At 41.1% G+C, this 18,017-nt stretch overlaps 1 protein-coding gene across 2 annotated transcripts; it reads left to right on the top strand.

Annotated features, from left to right (window-relative positions):
* Positions 1 to 79: 79 nt before the first annotated feature.
* Positions 80 to 13,202, top strand: LOC138765037 (tropomyosin-like). Of its 2 annotated transcripts, XM_069941685.1 has the most exons (5): positions 85 to 439; positions 2,399 to 3,024; positions 3,730 to 3,883; positions 8,115 to 8,235; positions 8,968 to 13,202. In XM_069941685.1, exons 1-5 carry the CDS (start codon positions 113 to 115, stop codon positions 9,225 to 9,227), a joined length of 1,488 nt encoding a protein of 495 aa, XP_069797786.1. In that variant the 5' UTR covers positions 85 to 112; the 3' UTR covers positions 9,228 to 13,202. The 2 variants fall into 2 exon arrangements, with proteins under 2 accessions (XP_069797787.1, XP_069797786.1); XM_069941686.1 differs by lacking the exons at positions 8,115 to 8,235; positions 8,968 to 13,202 and adding an exon at positions 5,991 to 7,271 and having other exon boundaries at positions 80 to 439.
* Positions 13,203 to 18,017: the final 4,815 nt, after the last annotated feature.

Raw genomic sequence — 18,017 nt, 5'->3', positions numbered from 1 at the left:
CAGATTTGTGAATGGTCCTTCCCAAGTCGGGTGTCCTTGTGTGATTGGCTCAAGCAACTGTCACATCGTGCCTTTGCCTCTGATTGGACGAGGCCCGGGGCCCGCCGCAGGAATGGGCTGTCAATCAGGTGAAATTGCAAGCGACGGGACTTGGGAAAAGTTTGCAACCATGAGAAGTCGGAAGGGGAAAAGCGGGCAGCGGGGCGAGGACACCTCGGCGGGGAAGCAGGATGAGGCCGCCTCTCCCTCCGCCCCGGCCGGACTGACCCTTCTGTGGGCTTGCTTGCTGCTGCTGGTGGCCGGCTCTGGGGTTGGAGGCTGGTACCTGCAGCAGCAGCTCCGCACCATCGGCTCCCTGGAGCAGAGCGTTCAGATCTTGCACCGGAAACTCTCTCAGCTCGAAACGATCCATTCACAAGTGGCCGAGCTGAACGAGAAGGTATGTACCGACCTCGCACCTTGAAGTTTGATGCCTGCCTGCAAGGGATGGGTTAACAAACTGGGGAAACGTGTCGGTGACCCATTTAAAGACGTGCAATTTCTGACCAACGAACTGACTTGAGGGATATTGGTTGGGACAGTCATCTAACCAGGACTCGACCGTGGAATTAACAACAGAAAATGGTGAAACAACCATCAGCATTGATAGAACTTCAGGATTGACAACGGATTTCTCTTTCCACAGATGCCTCCTGACCTGCTCAATGTTTCAAGAAGTTTGTTTTTAAGAATCATTAAAACAACACATCAAGCCTGTTCCTATTTTATTCCCCTCTCATACTCTCCATCTGCTCACCATCCCATACTCTGGGGGTGGGGGGGAGTGATAACTTATCTAGTGCCTCCTTGAAACAGATATTTGATACTATTCCTTGCCTCCAGGGTCAGCGCCAAGGGGTGGGGAGCCTCCGCAGGCATTTGACCCCCCCCAATCACTTGCAGCCATCGCCCCTCCCCAAATGAGGTATTGTAACCCCCTCCACCCCCCCCACCTGCAGCGCAAGCGTGCATCAAGCATCTCTCACGTCATTCACGTCTCGCGTGGTTAGTCTCCGCGCAGTATAAGCAGCGCGTTTGTCTGTAACGTCGGAGGGATGGCAGTAGAGCCACTGCTGCATGGAGGAGATTCAGGGAGGCACCACCCTCCCTGCTGAGCGAGTTTTCGAGTGTCAGATTGTGGTTACCCGAATGCCACCCGCTAAGACTTGTTCTGGTGCCGACCCTTTTGTAATCGTCGCAGGCAGTTGGCTTTCTGCTCAGGGGGCTATGCACGGATCATGCCACCCAAGGTCCAATTGAGTTGTTCCACACTCCCATTTCCCATTGGATGGTAAGGGGTTGTGTATGATTTCACTTATTTCAAAGTGAAAACACAATGCTGGGGAAACTCAGCAGGTCAAACCGTGTACTTTATGTTGCAAAGACACATAAACAACATATCGGGTTTGAACCTTCTTCGAGACCTTTCAAAGTTTTCCTGGTAATCTCAATTTTGTGAGTGGACTTCAGTTAGTAAGGCTGTCACATTGCATTTTAGAATCCCTAAAGTTTCCACTTTTAAACAGTTTAAAAGACAAAAGACAGGGCAATATGCAATGTTCATGCAAATGGCATATATTTTGCAGTGCATGTTCCAGAATCTTTGATGCAATAAAGCTATTTTCCATCGGTCTACGTTTTCAAATAGACACAGGGCTTGTCCTGTCACGTAACATCCACATTGAGAAAGGCAATAAATGTTTGAATTCAGTGTCATTTCCTCAGAATGGGACACCAGCATGTTCTAGATTCCAGAGGTAGCGGAAGGCTGCAGTAGACCAAGGAAAAGATGTGAGAGGTTGAAGACGAGAGAGAGGGTGGAGAAGAACTCTGCAGACTCATCTGTTAGTTTAATTTTATCCATGTCTACCATTGCTCTCTGATTCTTCACTCATAGGGTGAGGCATCTTCTCAAATTGATACCTGAAGCATTTTTCCAAACACCGACTGACTCAAATAATCTTTAATGAAATGGAATGCCTACTGTTCAGCAACAAGTATCTGTTGCCTTTGCTTCCCTGCTATTTCTTTCCAGGTTCAGGTTTCCTTGAAGATGGTTGGAATTTCATTTAATTAGGGGTGCTGGGGGATGGGGATGGGGGGTGAATATATGTGGTTAAGTGATTGTAAGAGAATAATTTATAAATATTTTGTTGTATTGTTTATTTCTGAGATATTAATGAAAAGAATATAATTGAGAAATTATAAGGCAAATAATTGAAGCAAAAGTGGGCACAAAATAGAAAAGTATTCCACTTTTCAACACAGTCCATGCCTCCTTCTATGGAGAGCAAATATTCCTTGTAAATACATCTATTATTTCCCTCCTCTGAATAAGATATTTCTGCTTTTATTTCAGTTGATGATCACAGAAACTCATGAACAAAAGTTGCAGGATCTCAAGATTGCATGGACTGACGCTGAAAGGAAAATGGATAAGGCCACAGAGGCTGTGGCACAGATTCAGTCAGCTGACCTGGAGAGTAAGGTGTCTAGGCTCCAGTCCGAGATGAGTAAAGGGCTGAATGAGCTCAGGAAGGATCTGCTCACAAAGAAAGACTTGGAGCATCTGGAGCATATGGTTGAAGTTCTTCGAGAGGTTGACTTTGCACATGCAAACCAGGAGGTTACAACTGTGAAGATTGCAACCTTGAAACTCAAAGAAAATGTAGATTCGCTCTCTGTTTCATTGTCAACTTTAACAAGTCGGGTAGCAGGCTTGGAGGCAAAGAGCAAAGATCTAGAAACTCTTCAGCAAAGTGTTGAAGACATTAGCACAGTCAAAGAGTTAATGGACCATAGTCTCCCCCAACTTTCCAATGGTGTGATTGCATTGACAAAACAAGTAAATCAGACTGCCCAGGTGATTGACGTGATTCAGTCACAGTTAGTTCAGGATAGTAAAGAATTATCAGCACTGAAAGGCTATACATTAGGACAGCAAGTTGAGCACCTGTCCATAAAAGAAGAACTGGAAAATATCAGGTTTGTGAATGTTTTTGCTTGCAGGATTGGAAAATGTGACTGAATACACTCAAAAGTGAAAAACGATAATGTCGCTGGTATCCGTCATCCAAGTGGATTGGTAGATGAGTGAGTTTTCCAGATGCTTGGGACTCACTCACTCTTACATTGCCTAACTAATGCACCAGCATTAAGAATAAACAGTTTAAACAACAAAGGCAGTGCAGAATGTAAAGTATTTTTTTTACGTATTAAATTCTGTAATTATGTCAAGTTCACTTTAATCAGGTAATTTCCTTAACTTACAAAATTTAAATTCAAATCCCAGTTGCTGGCACTGTAACAGCATTACGCTAACCGCTACATCATTATAAATTAACTCTCCCTGTTTACAGAGATAATATGCGTTATGATATATTAATAATCTTACTAAGCAGGAACAAGGAGACACTAAGAGAATTACCCCAATGGTGAGTGGCACCAACCAGCTCTTCATCCTGGGTGCCGCCATTGCAGTTTCACGCAACCTTTTTCAAACAGCTGCTATGAGCCATTATCCTTATTTATTCTATTTATTTATGTTCTTTTTTGCCAGTTGCTTGAGATCACTGGTTGCTTGATTCCGTTAGGAATCAATAAGGCACCGATACTTTGTGCTTTTGAGGAACATGAGATTTTTGTGTTCTTCCTGAGATTAACATGACTCATTTACTGTATTCTTTCCAGGAAAATGGCCTACAATTTGCAGATGGAAAAGATTCCCATGGAAGTTGTGGAGAATGCTATACGAAGCTCGGTAGCTGGTGATATCCGCGAATTGCAAAACCATACCAGCAAAATGGATGAAATTCTAGTCAATCTGCAAAACGACATCATAAAGGTAAATCTACTCTCCCACCAAAAAAAACTATTCATCTTCTCAGTTTGATTTTCGAATTATATAGAAGAGAACAAACCCTTGCTTACAATTAAAATCTATTTCAGATTTGTCAGCATATTTAGTTTTGTACTGCATTTGAATGAGCTTATCTTTAATTGGTTGATGTCTTATCCAGGCTACATTAAGAACCTTTTTTTTTTTGCAGCATGGAATAAGTAATAACTCTGAAACTGGCCCAGTCAAGATTTTTTTAATCCTTCATTCTTGAACCATTTTAGAAAGATGGTTGAAGAACAAGGTATGCATACCCCTTGAACTGGCAGTGGTCACCACAGGAATTTTTTTAATAAGTTGGTTGAGAGAGTATGGTAACCAAATTCTGTCAGCTGCTATTATATTGAGAATTTGGTGTTACCTATCTTAGAGAAATTTGTTCTTCAGAAAATATTTTCTGAGTTAGAATCCTTATTGTCCTATTGAAACTTGAACTATATTCTTTTAACTTGAAATATCTTGCTTTGGGATTTGACCATTACAAATTTATGTGTCAAACAATTCATGGTTTGACTCAACATTTTTTAAACATTCTGTTTTCAAATTCGCTGGAATTCCTGATTCTTCACAAGCCAATGAACAACATGTCTCAAGGCTGTTTTGATAGTCGGGCCATCAGAATGAATAATGAATTCTTCACTGCACTAGTTTATTGGGCTGTTTTAGTTCATAGAATTTTGAATTATTGGGTTTATTTTGCTGTAGGCCATTTAAAAAGGCTGCAGAATTTTGATGTTTCTTTGAAGTTTTGTGTCCATTCCTTTAGCTTTTCCGGTAAGCTGTTCAGAGTGTCTAAAAATTTTGTTTTAATATTCTTTGGGTCCTTTAAAAACAACATAATAGCATGGTAATTAACTTTGCAGAAGCAGTTCTGTTATGTGCTTTGAGCTTTGATTTCAGCCTTCATATTTAAAAGTGCATTCTGTCAATAATGAATGCTAAATCAATTATCATCATCCTCACAATTTAAACTTCGTCGTTCTTTTCCCAAAATAAAATATTGCGTGGCTAGAAAAGATTGGAGAAGAATATTAGCCAAATGCAGGAAGTGGGATTAGCGTGCATGGACAATTTGGTTAGAATGAACATTGAGTTAAAGGGCCTGTTTCCACAGGGATTTATTAATTTATGAAAGCCACAGTTCCCAATACAGGCATCAGGCTAAATGAGTAGCGATATCTTCCACCCTTTTGTGGCTATCTGGCTCTGTGCTATATTGGAGGAGTACAAACGTCTGTGTACTCTCTTGCCCTCATTAAAGTATGTGGGTAACTGGATTGCTGAGGCTAAAAAAGTAAATAGATTTGGTGATTGTCTTGTTTTTTTTTAATTGCTAAGGCTATATTATAAAAATAAAGCAAGGAACTTTGAATTCATTCACTCATCCATTTAATACAGAGAAATGTGAAGGGTTGCATTTTGGTAGGACCTACACCAGGGGTGTCAAACTCAAATTCACGGAGGGCCAAAATTAAAAACTTGGACTAAGTCGAGGGCCGAACTAAATATTTATTGAAAATTTTCAACAACATCTGCATGTTTTCTCTTCTTTCAACATATGTAATGTTAAACTTTTTCTTATTAAAATAAATGTTTAATAATAGTTTTGGATAAACTCTTTCATTGTCATTGTCATTGGCCCATTTCCTTTAGCGTCTGAAACTGTGCACATGACGAGTCAATGAGGATGATTAAAGCAGTGGTCTTCAAACTTTTTCTTTCCACCCACAGACCACCTTAAGCAATCCCTTACTAATCACAGAGCACCAATGGCACAGGGACGTGAGTGGAAAGAAAAAGGTTGAGAACTGTTGTATTGTGGTAACTCCACATCTGATTAGGTTAATTGTTAGACAAGTGGTCAGAGAAGGGACCCCCCCCCGCCACCCCAAGAAAGGCTTAAATCATAGGAACAAAATAAGCTTCCGTCTCACTGCTCCCAATCTTACACACAGTCCTGATGTGGAATGTGGGGTCGCAGCTCCACGTTCACCCGAGTTCAGATGCTGTCTGTGTGGAGTTTGTACGCTCTCCCCTTGTCTTGGACCAACAGATCGATCGCCTGACGAAGGCACCCGAACCCCCCCCGTTGAAACGCCGGCGTCCGGGGCGGTGGAGGAATTGACTGAGAAGAGCGTGTCGCTCCCACCCCCCCCCCCATGGTTGGAGAGGGATTAAACTGCGATCTCACGGCACCGGCAGGGTCCGCCGCGCATGGAGCAAGGGGGAAGGCATCGCCAACGAGACGTTCGGTCCGGCGTCGCCGCTGAAGCGCAGACCCAGCGAGGATGGTCCCCAACTCCAGCCGCGTCTGTGTGTCCGGGAGCCGGGCGGGCTGAGTGCGGCGCTCCGATCCCCGGGATTCGGGATTATGAGATCCCTCCACACCTCCGGCGTCTTCATTTTCACCTCCAGTGTGCATGCGCTATACTGGCGCGGTGGCCAGCGGGCCAACTCTAATATATATTTAATATGATCTTGCGGGCCAAATATAATTATATCGCGGGCCAAATTTGGCCCGCGGCCCAGAGTTTGACATGTGTGACCTACACAGTGAAAGGTAGGGTTCTGGAGAGTGCTGCAGAGCAGAGGGATTTAAGGATTCAGGTCGATAGAGGCTTTCATCTGTCAGAGTATGGGAGGACTTGTTCAGTTATATAAAATATGGCGAGGCCCCATTTGAACTATTGTGTTCTGTTTTGGTCACTGTGCTGTGGGAAAACTGTTAAAGCTGGAGAGGGTGCAGAGAAGGTTTGTGAGAATGTTGCTAGGACTTGTGGGTCTGAGAGGTTGAGCAGGCTAAGGGCTTTATTCCTTGGAGCGTAAGAGTATGTGAGGGGTGTATAAAATCATAGGAGAAGTAAGATCAGCTGAACACAGTCTTTTGCCCAGAACAGAGGAATCAGTAACCACAGGATGTAGTTTAAGGCTGGGGCGGGGGGGGGGGGGTGGGGGCGGGGGGAAGCAGGTGGGGGGTGTAGAGAGAATTAACAGGAACATGAAGGTCAAATTCTTTGCACAGAGGATGGTGACTATACAGAACAAGCTGGCGGAGGAGCTCGTACTGATGCAACACTTAAGAACCATAGGCTTATATGGATAGGCATCAGACCCAGGCAGATAGAACATTGAATGGCTCTACTACTTCTCATTGCCCCAGGCACTTTGCAGTTATCTTGGAATGCATAGACTTAGATTATGAAATCTGGCATTGTGCGTGATTGATGGACAGTTTAACATGGTGTTAAATAACAGATAACATAAAAGCAAGACTTCAAATGTATTACACTTACCTTTGTTCTCAAAATAAACACAACAGAGACATTACAGCAAACTATATATTTTCAGATTGAAAGTCATTTTGTGGATTTTTTTTGCTGTCTTGTGTAACAATTTAACAGCATCTGGATTTGGATGTATATTTCAGTGATACATTGCCAGGTCAGGCTTTCCTCCCACTGATAATGTCGATGACTCTGTCCAAGTATGTTTGTGCAGACACGTGGAACGTCCTTCATTGCGGTCCAAGTCAACCACAACCCAAGCTGTCCTTTTTCTTGAGCTTTCACAGGATCTGTGCAAGTTGATTCATGGTTGGCTTCACTCGGGATCAGATTAGGTGGGACAAGATAAATGGGACTTTCATTTACTTGAGATCTTTGCTGATTTTACTAAAAACCCTCTGGGTTAGATTCTAATTTTGCACAAATTGAATCGACTCGTTTCTGTGATGTCATCCACCACAGAGACTGGCGTGCGAGTTAAGACGAGACTTGGCTGTGGCGGTGAAAAAGCCAAAAACAATCCCACAAACTGCTTAGTAATAGTATAAAATTGGAATAGGAGGTCAAGATTAATTGTTAAAATTTAAATAAGAAAATGTTAGAGAAAACTACTGTAACGTTGCAGAATTCTACCGTATAACTAATAAATCCAAACTAAACACATCTGTCTGTGATTAGAAATCAGAAACCTTTCGCATCGTAACTGGGTTAAACAGCCTCGAAATGTATAACTGCATGTATGATATGTTGGCCTCAAAAACTACTTATCCATTCGAACAAAGTAATCATGGAAGTGAGAGCAGAAAAAAAATGGGACAGGTTGTGGATATGGATTACAGCATACGAGTTCCTGGAAGCCAGATGCATTGAATCATTAATATTGTTCCTTTCAGGTTGAATGGAATGGGGATAGTAAAAATAAACAGCTAGTAGATGCATTGAATGAAACATCTCATACTCTACAAAAAAGTTTGGGAAAGATTGAAACAAATCTTAAGAGGACTATTAAGCAGTGTAAGTATTGTCATGTCACAGAGTATTATGTGTACAACTGTTTGTAATTACTCCATTTATCTTGTGTTTCCTTGGTTTTAAATAAAAAGGTCTGATAATTTTCACCTGCTAAAATTACATTCAAGATGGATCCTTTGTTTTATCTTCCCTCCATTACTGTATATTCAAGTCTTTGATTGCCTATTTAACTATTAGTTCAATTATTTTTCTCAATCCTACCATCTGTATCATCTCTTAGCTGGATAGCAAATGGGGTGAAAATCTAGTTCATTACTTTTCATGATGACTATTTTGAGGCTGATTGAAACGACAAAAAACACTCCCCTGCCTGTGATCAGCTAGTAGTATGAGCCTTTTTTTCTGGCCTTATATAATGTAGTTTACTCATCAGTTATATGCTTTTAATCATTGAACAGATTATAGAAGCGTAGAATACACCCCAGAAACAGGCCTTTCAGCCCATCTAGTCTGTGCTGGACTATTACTCTGCCTTGTCCCATTGACCTGGTACATGTGATTTCATTTCAAATGATTCCATTCCATCCACTCTGATCTTCAACTTAAATAGAGAATGTTTTCAAATTAAGTATTTTTAATTGCACAGGAAATTGGTTGAAAACTTTTTTCATAATGGGATGTAAAATTATACCTTTTGTAGCAAAAATGGGTGATACTCTAAGGAGGAGAGGGGAGTGGTTGAAGATAATGTTTTAATACTTATCTTTTGAACAGGTCTGTCAGGAGAAGTCAGAACATACTGTGAAACCTCAGAAAATTGTTCGTGGCCACACATTCGGGAAGTTGACTTTCCTCACCGCATACTAAAGGATCCAGTGATAATGCTGAGCTTAGTTGAAATCAGCTCGGTTGATTCACTTGGTGTGACAGTGAAAACTATTAATGTGACAGATTCTGGTTTTAAGATCCAAATTAATAACATCGGTAATAATAATCTGTCGACTGTGAGAGTCAACTGGATGCTATGCGCATAGATTAAGTGATTTGCAAAATGCAATCATGTAAAAGACAAGAGAAACAATCACTGATTTCAATGGAAGATAGTAATACTTATTTTTAGGAGCTCTTCAAGCTAATTCAACATTAAAACAGTTGATATGTTTGGAATGAATTATTCCAATATCAAATATGACTTTCACCCAGTGCATTGGACCCAGTGTTTTGTACTGGAGTTGTAGATGTGTCACATTTGAGAGTTTAAAGATCAGTAGGAAGAGAGATTCAATTTGAATTTACTAACTAATGTAATACTGCAGATTATGCCCCCTGTGCTTGAAAGGAACTACATGCGCTGAGCAATCTTGTGGGTTTTTTTTAGGTTGCTTATTTGGGAGCTAAAGTAGTGGAAAGTTACAAAACAATGTCTGCATTCTCTCTGTGCTGCAGATATTTCTGGTTCTAATGTGGAGTACACAACCGAACAAGATCACAAGAGGGATTTTTGCAAATTATTTTCATTTATTGTTCCTTCACTAATCTGAGCTGATGTATTGGTTATTTTGTTAGACCTAGAGTTGTATATAGGTCAAACTGTCAAGGAATTTCCTCTCCTGAAGAAGATTGTCAACTATCTGGGCTTTTTGTGATATTGCAGTGGTTTAGTTCATAGGACCATAATACAGGGGAGCAGAAATAGGCTATTCAGCCCCCGCCATTTAATCTTGCTAATCCATTTTCCCGCTCAGCCCCACTGCCTGGCCTTCTCCCCATAACTTTTACTGCTCTGGCTAATCAAGAACTTTTCAATGACTGACCTCCACAATCACCTGTGGCAAAAAATTCCACAGATAGACTATCCTCTGGCTGAATAAATTTCACCGCAACTTTGATCTAAGTGCATGCCCTTCAATCTTGAAATTGTGCCCTCTTGTTTTGACTCTCCCACCATGGGAAACAGTCTTGCCACCATCTCCAAATTGTCCTCAAATACAAATCCCACAATTGCCATATAATCAAAGAAACAGGCCTTTCTGTCGATCTAGTCTGTGGTGAACAACTATTTGCCTGGTCCCATTGACCTGCACTCGGACCATAACCCTTCATACCCCTCCCATTCATGTACCTATCCAATCTTAGATGTCAAAATTAAACCCGCATTCACCACTTCAGCTTGCAGCTCATTCCAAAGTGGTATTTGAATTTCTGCTTCAAAATCAGTGGTCCAGCAGCTTGGCTGAACCTCCATGGTATTTACCAGCTTTGACTCCATAACCCTTGATCCAATTGCTCCAAAAAAATCCATCTATTTTGAACCCTTCAGGTAGCCCCACATCGGCATTTCTTCAGGACATCAACATCCAGATTTTTACTCTTTTGTTTGATTGCTTTTCAACTTCTATGCCTTCATGTTCCTTTAAATTTTATGATTAATTTATAAATTTTCCTATTCAAGGAAATAGGATGGATTTGGAGAAAACCTGAATGAGGTCACTTCAATAGAAGCTAATTATGCCACAATCCAAAGATAATCCTTTGTACCAATGTAAAAAAAATGTACACGCACCTGTGGCAAAATCATTATATTGCGCTTAAAGTGCAATGCATAAAATGAATGCAGTATTCCAGTCTCTCCCCTTTGCATTCCAATCCACTTGTCTTTTTGATTCTTTATTGCCATTCCATTTCTTTACAGTAAATTGACATCCCAAATTCCTCAGTTCTTCCATTTTAAAAATACCAAAGTAATGATGTTCCTGCATTAAGAATGAAGATCATCCATTGAATTTGTCCATTAACCTAATAGTTATCCATTTTTAAGCTCGAGTAATCGTGCTTTTCCTCATTCAGCACCATCTTTTGTCTTTTTGATGCTCAATTAATTGATGAACATGGTTAAAAATATCAAGATCACATTACTCAATGACAGCGTGACTTGTCACATTCAGCAGGTTATTGACCAGGTATCTTCCATCTCCTACCTTCCTACTACATATATACACAACCCAGGCTTAAAGTTTGCTTCAGGTTTTGATACAAATAGCTTCTCCTGTCCATTCTGCATGATGAGCTGAGTGTATTTTTTAAATTACAAGCAGCAGCTTTGTAAGCTTTCTGCTCTGGGTCATAGAGATGCCATACCTGGGTATCAAATTGGTTCAGTTTTTATAAATGTCCACAAGCCAATTTTGTTCCTCACTGTCCAGAAAATACAGAAAAAATCTGCCCGTGCATTTACCAGACTTAACCATATAACCATTTACGGAGCAGAAACAGGCCATGTTGGCCTTTCGAGTCCGCACCGGTTCACTGATTTTGTGCGCCCTCTTCAGGCATTGGTCCCGGTAGATCTTCATTCAATAACGATGGACGAATTCAATGCAGATGGAATCAGTAACTATCTGGAACTTCCAACAATCCAAGAATAGTGAAGTCATCAAGCAGGCGAGCAGCATTTTAAAAAGAGTAAAACACAAAAGTGCAGACACTGTGATTGAAGTTATAAACACAATGCTGGAGAAACTCAGCAGGTCAAACTGTACTTTATATAGCAAAGATAAAGGTACTTAATCAACATTTTGGGCTTGAGCCCTTCTAAAATATTGTAGTAAATGGCATGAAGAGCACATAAAACTGATAGGAACAATTAATGAAGTCAAGAAGGAAAGAGATGGGGAAACTTGTTCTGCCATTCATAGGAATGAACTATACACGTATGTCAGGCTTTTGAGCTTAATAGGGAAGCTTGCTTGTATGTTGGGATGTTCATGAGTCAGGTGTTATAACCTGAGGCTGGCCTGTAAACCATACTTCTGGAAGATGTATTCATTTGGTGGCTGCAGCAGATGCACACCTCTGACTTGGTCAGGAATCTTCTGATCAGCTCTGTTGGGGCATAACACTTGGTATAAATATTTAATACCCTCTAATTACCTATTGTGAATTCAGTTGGACCTCCTGATTTCCATTTATTATTCTGAAGCAATATGGACAAAGATATGACTGAAATATGTTTCCTGTATTAAAACTTTCAATAGTCCTCAAATTCTGAAAACAGAATTTATTTTCCTACCATTTTAGTATTCAGAACAGTTCCTAACAATAACATTTAAATCTCAAAATAACTAGGGCTACTAGTATATAGAATGGAAATACTTTTGTAATGTTTTGTAGAACTGTACTGTCATCTATATTTTGCCCTGCCTTTATTTTATACTATACAAGGAATTGAAATAATGGCTGTCATTTAAAACTACCATATTACAGAGTGAGGTTAAACTGATGAATGGAAAGAAAAATCTTTTCCCATTGCATTCATCTGTACCAAGAAATCCATCTGCATGTTTCATGACATACCATTTTTCATGCAGTTAAGTCATTAAACGCAATTAGACGCATAAACCCTTTCAGTGATATGTGAGTAATTGAGCATTTAGTGACTGGAAACTGTCGTCCCACTCATGAAATTTTGAAGTAGGAAATCATTTCCTTCACAAATCAGTTATATGAATATTAATGAGTTCATTTGTTTGTCTATTTTCGGTTAATTTTAAATTTAGACATACAGCACAGTAAATTTAGTTAAATGTACACATATATGTAATTTTACTCTAAGTTTTGTAACTATTATTTATGGGTATTATTGGGAAAGATTTGGAGGGAGCAGGAATTCCCCAGTATCAATGAAAAAAATTCAAGCTATCATTCATTCTTTGAATATTTCCATTGCATTTCCAAAGTGTGAGTTCCAATTAAAATGGTCAGTTTACCTCTGTCAGTTGAAGAGAATAAGCATTATTTAATTGTGCTAATAATGATGAGATTACTGTTATTTACATAAATACAGTGTTACATATGATAACTATGCTCAGGTTGCACATTTGGAAACTGGGCTCCCACAAGTTACTCAAATGTTTTTCAAAATGTTCAATTGTACCTTCCAACTCACTTCCCGGTGACTGAAATTTCAAATAAGTCAAAGTAAAGTTTAAACCAAAATGAGAAAAATGAAACCATAGTTTTTTTTAAAATCTCATACAACTTATTCCTACAGTTAAACTTTGTTGTTGTATCAATCTTTTAATAGATTTATTTTAAAATCATATCTTGGGAAACCTTAACATGTATTATGTTCCTCATCTCTTTGGATGCAACGGAGGTGTGATGAATTGGTGATCTACTTTTCCTTTTATGCTGTCTATCATTTCCCCATCAATTATTGTTAAATCACTGGAAGAGTACTCGAGAACAATTGGTGACGTCAGACAAAATTTATCTGGCCTTCTTGTATTACATGATTGAACAAAAAGCTGTGTGTTACAAAACAATTACTATTTCTAACCTTTCCTGAATGACCCATAAACTTAAGAAAGTATATTAAGCAGTGGGTCAAGAAAGGATTAAAAATACACAGTATGGACTGACATTGCAAAATGTCTTTCTCTATTAATATTTCAATTTTGTAACCAATTAATATCTCCTCCATATTGTCAAGTCAGTTTACAGACTGATTCAGCAGTTTTAATAGCTAGCATTAGAAAGTAGAACACAGCTCCTAGGGGTATAATGTGGTCTTGACAAAAAATAAGGTACACTTCCATGAAGTTACACTGATTTTCAATGGAATATGAAAAGAAATACGAGTAGGTACAGGAATGGAGAGTTGTGATGTTACCTTTCACATTAGTTCTCCATCACTCTCCCAATTGGGTAAGTGTGAAAGTGGCTAGGGGAAATATAAGTAACCTGGTTTCAATCACCAGGGGGTTGATTTTATGGCCCTTCACATATTTCCTTAGGAAGACCGGCCCTGAAGATGACAGCCAAGAGGGTAAGGTGGTCCCCAGCGCAGACTTCTGGGGAAGGAGTGGCAGTACTGTGACCGATTATGTTATACTTTATATTGTATAATGTTTTAAAGGAGATAAATTCTGGCAGGTTTTTTTTTAGTGTAGGTCACATACAAACATAAATTCTTCACAACACAGATCTCATTTAAAATGTCAGAGCTCTGCTCAAGCCAGACAGTCCAGGCTCCCAGTGCCTTTGTAAAGACAATGGAACCTGCTTTGCTGAAGGACTTCACAGGTCGGTATTAATTGGACATGCTGTGGAGTAATGGATTATTATTTTGGAAAGCAACAGATGGAACTCAGAAGATTGGGTATGGTGCCACAGTCTTCTGAATGCAATTGAGATTTCAGTTCTAAGTTCAGTAGCAGGAGCTGGAACTGGAACATGACAAGCTGGCAAGCTTGTGGGAAAAACCCCATTTTGAAGATGGATTGTGAGTTCTTAGTTCAGCCTGGTCAAAGCCCTTGGCTGACTGCCTAATGTTTCACCTGAGATAAAGGAAACAGAAAAGGAACTCGGTGGTGACCTGAAAGAAAGAGGTCATCATCTGGAAAACCCTGAGGGGGCAAATTTCTTCAGCAAGACACTGAAGTGGCTGATCGGAAGGAATCAGTTTGTGTCCATCGAGCAACAAATCTCTCTCTGAAAACTGACAAAAACCTTCCTGAGCAGTAACCATTCACCTTTCAAGCACCAGAGCCTGGTGAAGATTCATAAATGTCAAATTCTGTGCCCAGTATTAGAATTACCTGATACCAGTGAACTTGGAGGAGTAAGAATTGATATTGGACTGTGAATTAAAGAACTTTTCTGAACTTATACCCACATTACATACATGTGCGCTTAGAATTAGAAGGGGGAAGTTAGGTTAAGTTAATAGTAATAAGTTTGATCCTGATTTTATGTTTAAAGAAAATGAAAAGAAACTTTTGTTTAAGTAACCATTTGTCTTGGTGAATTTCTATTGTTGATGGGTTTGGGGGTCCTCTGGGCCTGTCACAGTACCTAGCATAGATCGAGTGGCATGAAGCACCTCTGGAGGAACAGTGAGAGACAGTCACCGGGAAGTGAGTTGGAGTTTAGGGCAAGAAGGATAGCCTTCCACATGATGCCGTTCTCTCTCTCTACCTGACCGTTCCCCCAGAGGTTATAAGTCGTGGTCCTGCTGGTGGTGATACCCTTGGACAGCAGGAATTGGTGTAGTTCGTCGCTCATAATTGAGGACCCTCTAATCGCTGTGGATGTACGATGGGTACCTGAACAGGTCGTGCAGGACCCCAATGACAGTGATGGTGGTCATGTCAAGCCAGGGGATGGCAAAGGGGAACCCCAAATAACTGAGAAAGTATACATTGCAGTTGGTGGAGGGAAGGGGGCCCTTGAAGTTCATGCTCAGGTGCTCAAAGGGGCACATGACTTTTATCAGATTCAGCCTGTCCGATTGGTAAAAATGAGGTTTTCACTCTGCACAGACACTGTAATCCCTTGTCATGTCTTTGACATTCCCAATATTGTATGGCAGATTCTGAGATTTGATAAAGTGAAAAGATTCTCATGACACTGGGGTGACAGAGGTCATTGTGGAAGGGTGTAAGGCGATCCACTTTGGTGCTGGCATGTGTCCCTTGTGACAGCATCTGAGGGGTCATTCAGCTTCCCCAACAGGATGTTGTAATTGTAGGTGGAGAGCTCGATCCTCAACCTCAAAATTTCATAATTCTTTATCTTACCCCACTGTGTATTGTTGAACATGAATGCCAGGGCACATTGGTCCATGAGCAGGGTAAAACATCTGCTGACCAAGTAGTGCCTCCAGTGCTGTACTGCCAGTGCTATCACCTGAGCCTCCTTTTTTATAGAGGGTGCAGGAGAAAAAAGCAATGGGTAGCCTGACTAATTAAGGGTGGCGGCCAGGGTAAAATTGGATGCATCGTTCTCCACCTGTAAGGGGGCAGATTCACCCATCACATACATTGTGGCTTTCACGATGTCCTTCTTTATGCATCAGAAGGCTGCTGTGCTTCATTTTTAAGGAGAAAAGAGGTGTACCTGATAAGGGAGCGGGCTTTATCCGCATAATTTGTAACCCACTGGGCTTAATAAGAAAACAATCCCATGGACCTTTTCAGGACCTTGAGGCTGTGGAGAAGGGGGATGTCTAACAGAGGCCACATGCAGTTGGGTTCGGGGACAATGACACCATTCTCCACAATGCAGCCAAGGATCGCCTGGCATGTAGTGTGGAAAACACACATCCTTATTGTAGATCAGATTCAGGCATTTGACGGTGGTGAGATTCGCGTCATGTCTTGAAGGTCGTGGCTGCAGATCACAACGTTACCCAAATATGGGAAGGTGGTATGCAGGTTGTTTTGATCTACCATGTTCGTTTTAGATTGGTCACAGTGTTTGAGCTACTGAAAGAAAATAGACACACACACTGAGAGCAGTTCAGTTTATACAAGTCTTTATTACTAAATCTAAAGCTGAATTCACACTACAATATGCAAGCCCTTCCCAATTATACTTATCAACGCCTGGACTGGTCCCAACAGCCGAAGCGAGGCAACGACTGCACACTTGTAGTAGGTTGTCAGGGCGCCAGTAGCAGCTTCTCCACCTCCCTCGACCAGGACGTTAGCTGGACTCTTGAAGTTCTTCTTCTTGCTGAGAGATGTTGCCACCTCTTGGAGAGTCTCAAACTTCAGCAGTGGGACCATGGCTTATATTACCCAAAAGTTCAAGGTCTCCTGATAGTCTGCGACCAACAAAAGACAACTGCATCTCTGGGCCTCTTGGTGGAAGTTGGATATAATGTCTACTGATTCAAATGCATCCCTGGGCCCCATAGTGTAAATTAGATATTTCTGATTCAACTGCATCCTGGGCCTCATGGTGTAAATTAGATTATGTCTGCTAATTCTAAAAAACAAGTAGGTTCTCAGCCTTGCAGAAGCAAAGGCTGCAAAAGTAAGAAACTCAGTTTAAATCTTCCATTACAGTCTTGAAGGTCGTGGCTGCAGATCACAACATTACCCAGATATGGGAAGGTGGTGTGCAGGTTGTTTTGATCGACCATCTGGTCCATCTCCTGTTGGAAGATGGAAATACCATTGGTGACACCAAAGGGGTCCCTAAGGAAATGGTAGAGGCAGCTGCCCGCCTTGAAAGCTGTGTACTGATGATCCTCAGGGTGGATGGGGAGTTGGTGGTAGGTAGATTTCAGATCTGTCATGGATAACATAATATACGGGCTGATTTTGTTAACCACATCTGTGCTGCGAGGGTACATATAGTGATAAATGGTTTGACTAAAGTCAGTCACTATTCTGTGTTTACCCCGTCCTTGACCACCACTATCTGAGCTCTCCAGGGGCTGGTGGTGGCCTCAATAATCCCCTCATCCAGGAGCTGTCGGACTTCCACCTTTATAAACACCCTGTCCTCCTCATTGTAACGTCTGCATTTTGTAGCGACTAGCTTACAGTTGGGGGTAATATCGGCAAACATGGCAAGGTGTTGATGCAGAGGTTAGAGAGACAGCACACAGGTTGGGCCAGCGGGGTGGGGGGTGGGGGGGGGAGAGGGGAAACAAAGTCGGTTAAGGAACTTCCAGTGGCTGACCCTGACAGGTGGGAGAAGGCCGTCATATTGCATAGTGACACTCTTTAAGTGGCACTGGAATTCTAACCCAACAGTACCGGCACACACAACTGTAGTGTAGCTATGGATTTCTGTGGAGTGAGATGGCAGTGAACTGGAATTCACTATCTGTGTGTTGTTCTGATGGCTGGCTCCTCCCTTGGCTCCACCCTCACCTAACATAATATAAACCCTGGTTTTCCCGCCTTACCTCAGATTCACCTGAGGATTATTGTGTCTACCGGCCATTTATTGTAAGCTATTAAAAGCCCGTTTGTACACCTCACTTGTCTCAGAGTGCAATCAGTCCTGTTACAGAGATTTTGAGGCTA

This window comes from Narcine bancroftii, chromosome 5, assembly GCF_036971445.1.
Source record: "Narcine bancroftii isolate sNarBan1 chromosome 5, sNarBan1.hap1, whole genome shotgun sequence".
NCBI classification, from domain to species: Eukaryota; Metazoa; Chordata; class Chondrichthyes; order Torpediniformes; family Narcinidae; genus Narcine; species Narcine bancroftii.
Note: the sequence above shows the minus strand (reverse complement) of the source record. Positions and strands in the feature narration are given on the sequence as shown.

Excerpts from the sequence above, each read along its gene's own strand:
- LOC138765037 (XM_069941685.1), top strand. The coding sequence starts at position 113 with ATGGGCTGTCAATCAGGTGAAATTGCAAGCGACGGGACTTGGGAAAAG. Across the intron at positions 3,025-3,729 it reads GAAGAACTGGAAAATATCAG|GAAAATGGCCTACAATTTGC; the intron begins GTTTGTGAATGT and ends TATTCTTTCCAG. Across the intron at positions 8,236-8,967 it reads TAAGAGGACTATTAAGCAGT|GTCTGTCAGGAGAAGTCAGA; the intron begins GTAAGTATTGTC and ends TCTTTTGAACAG.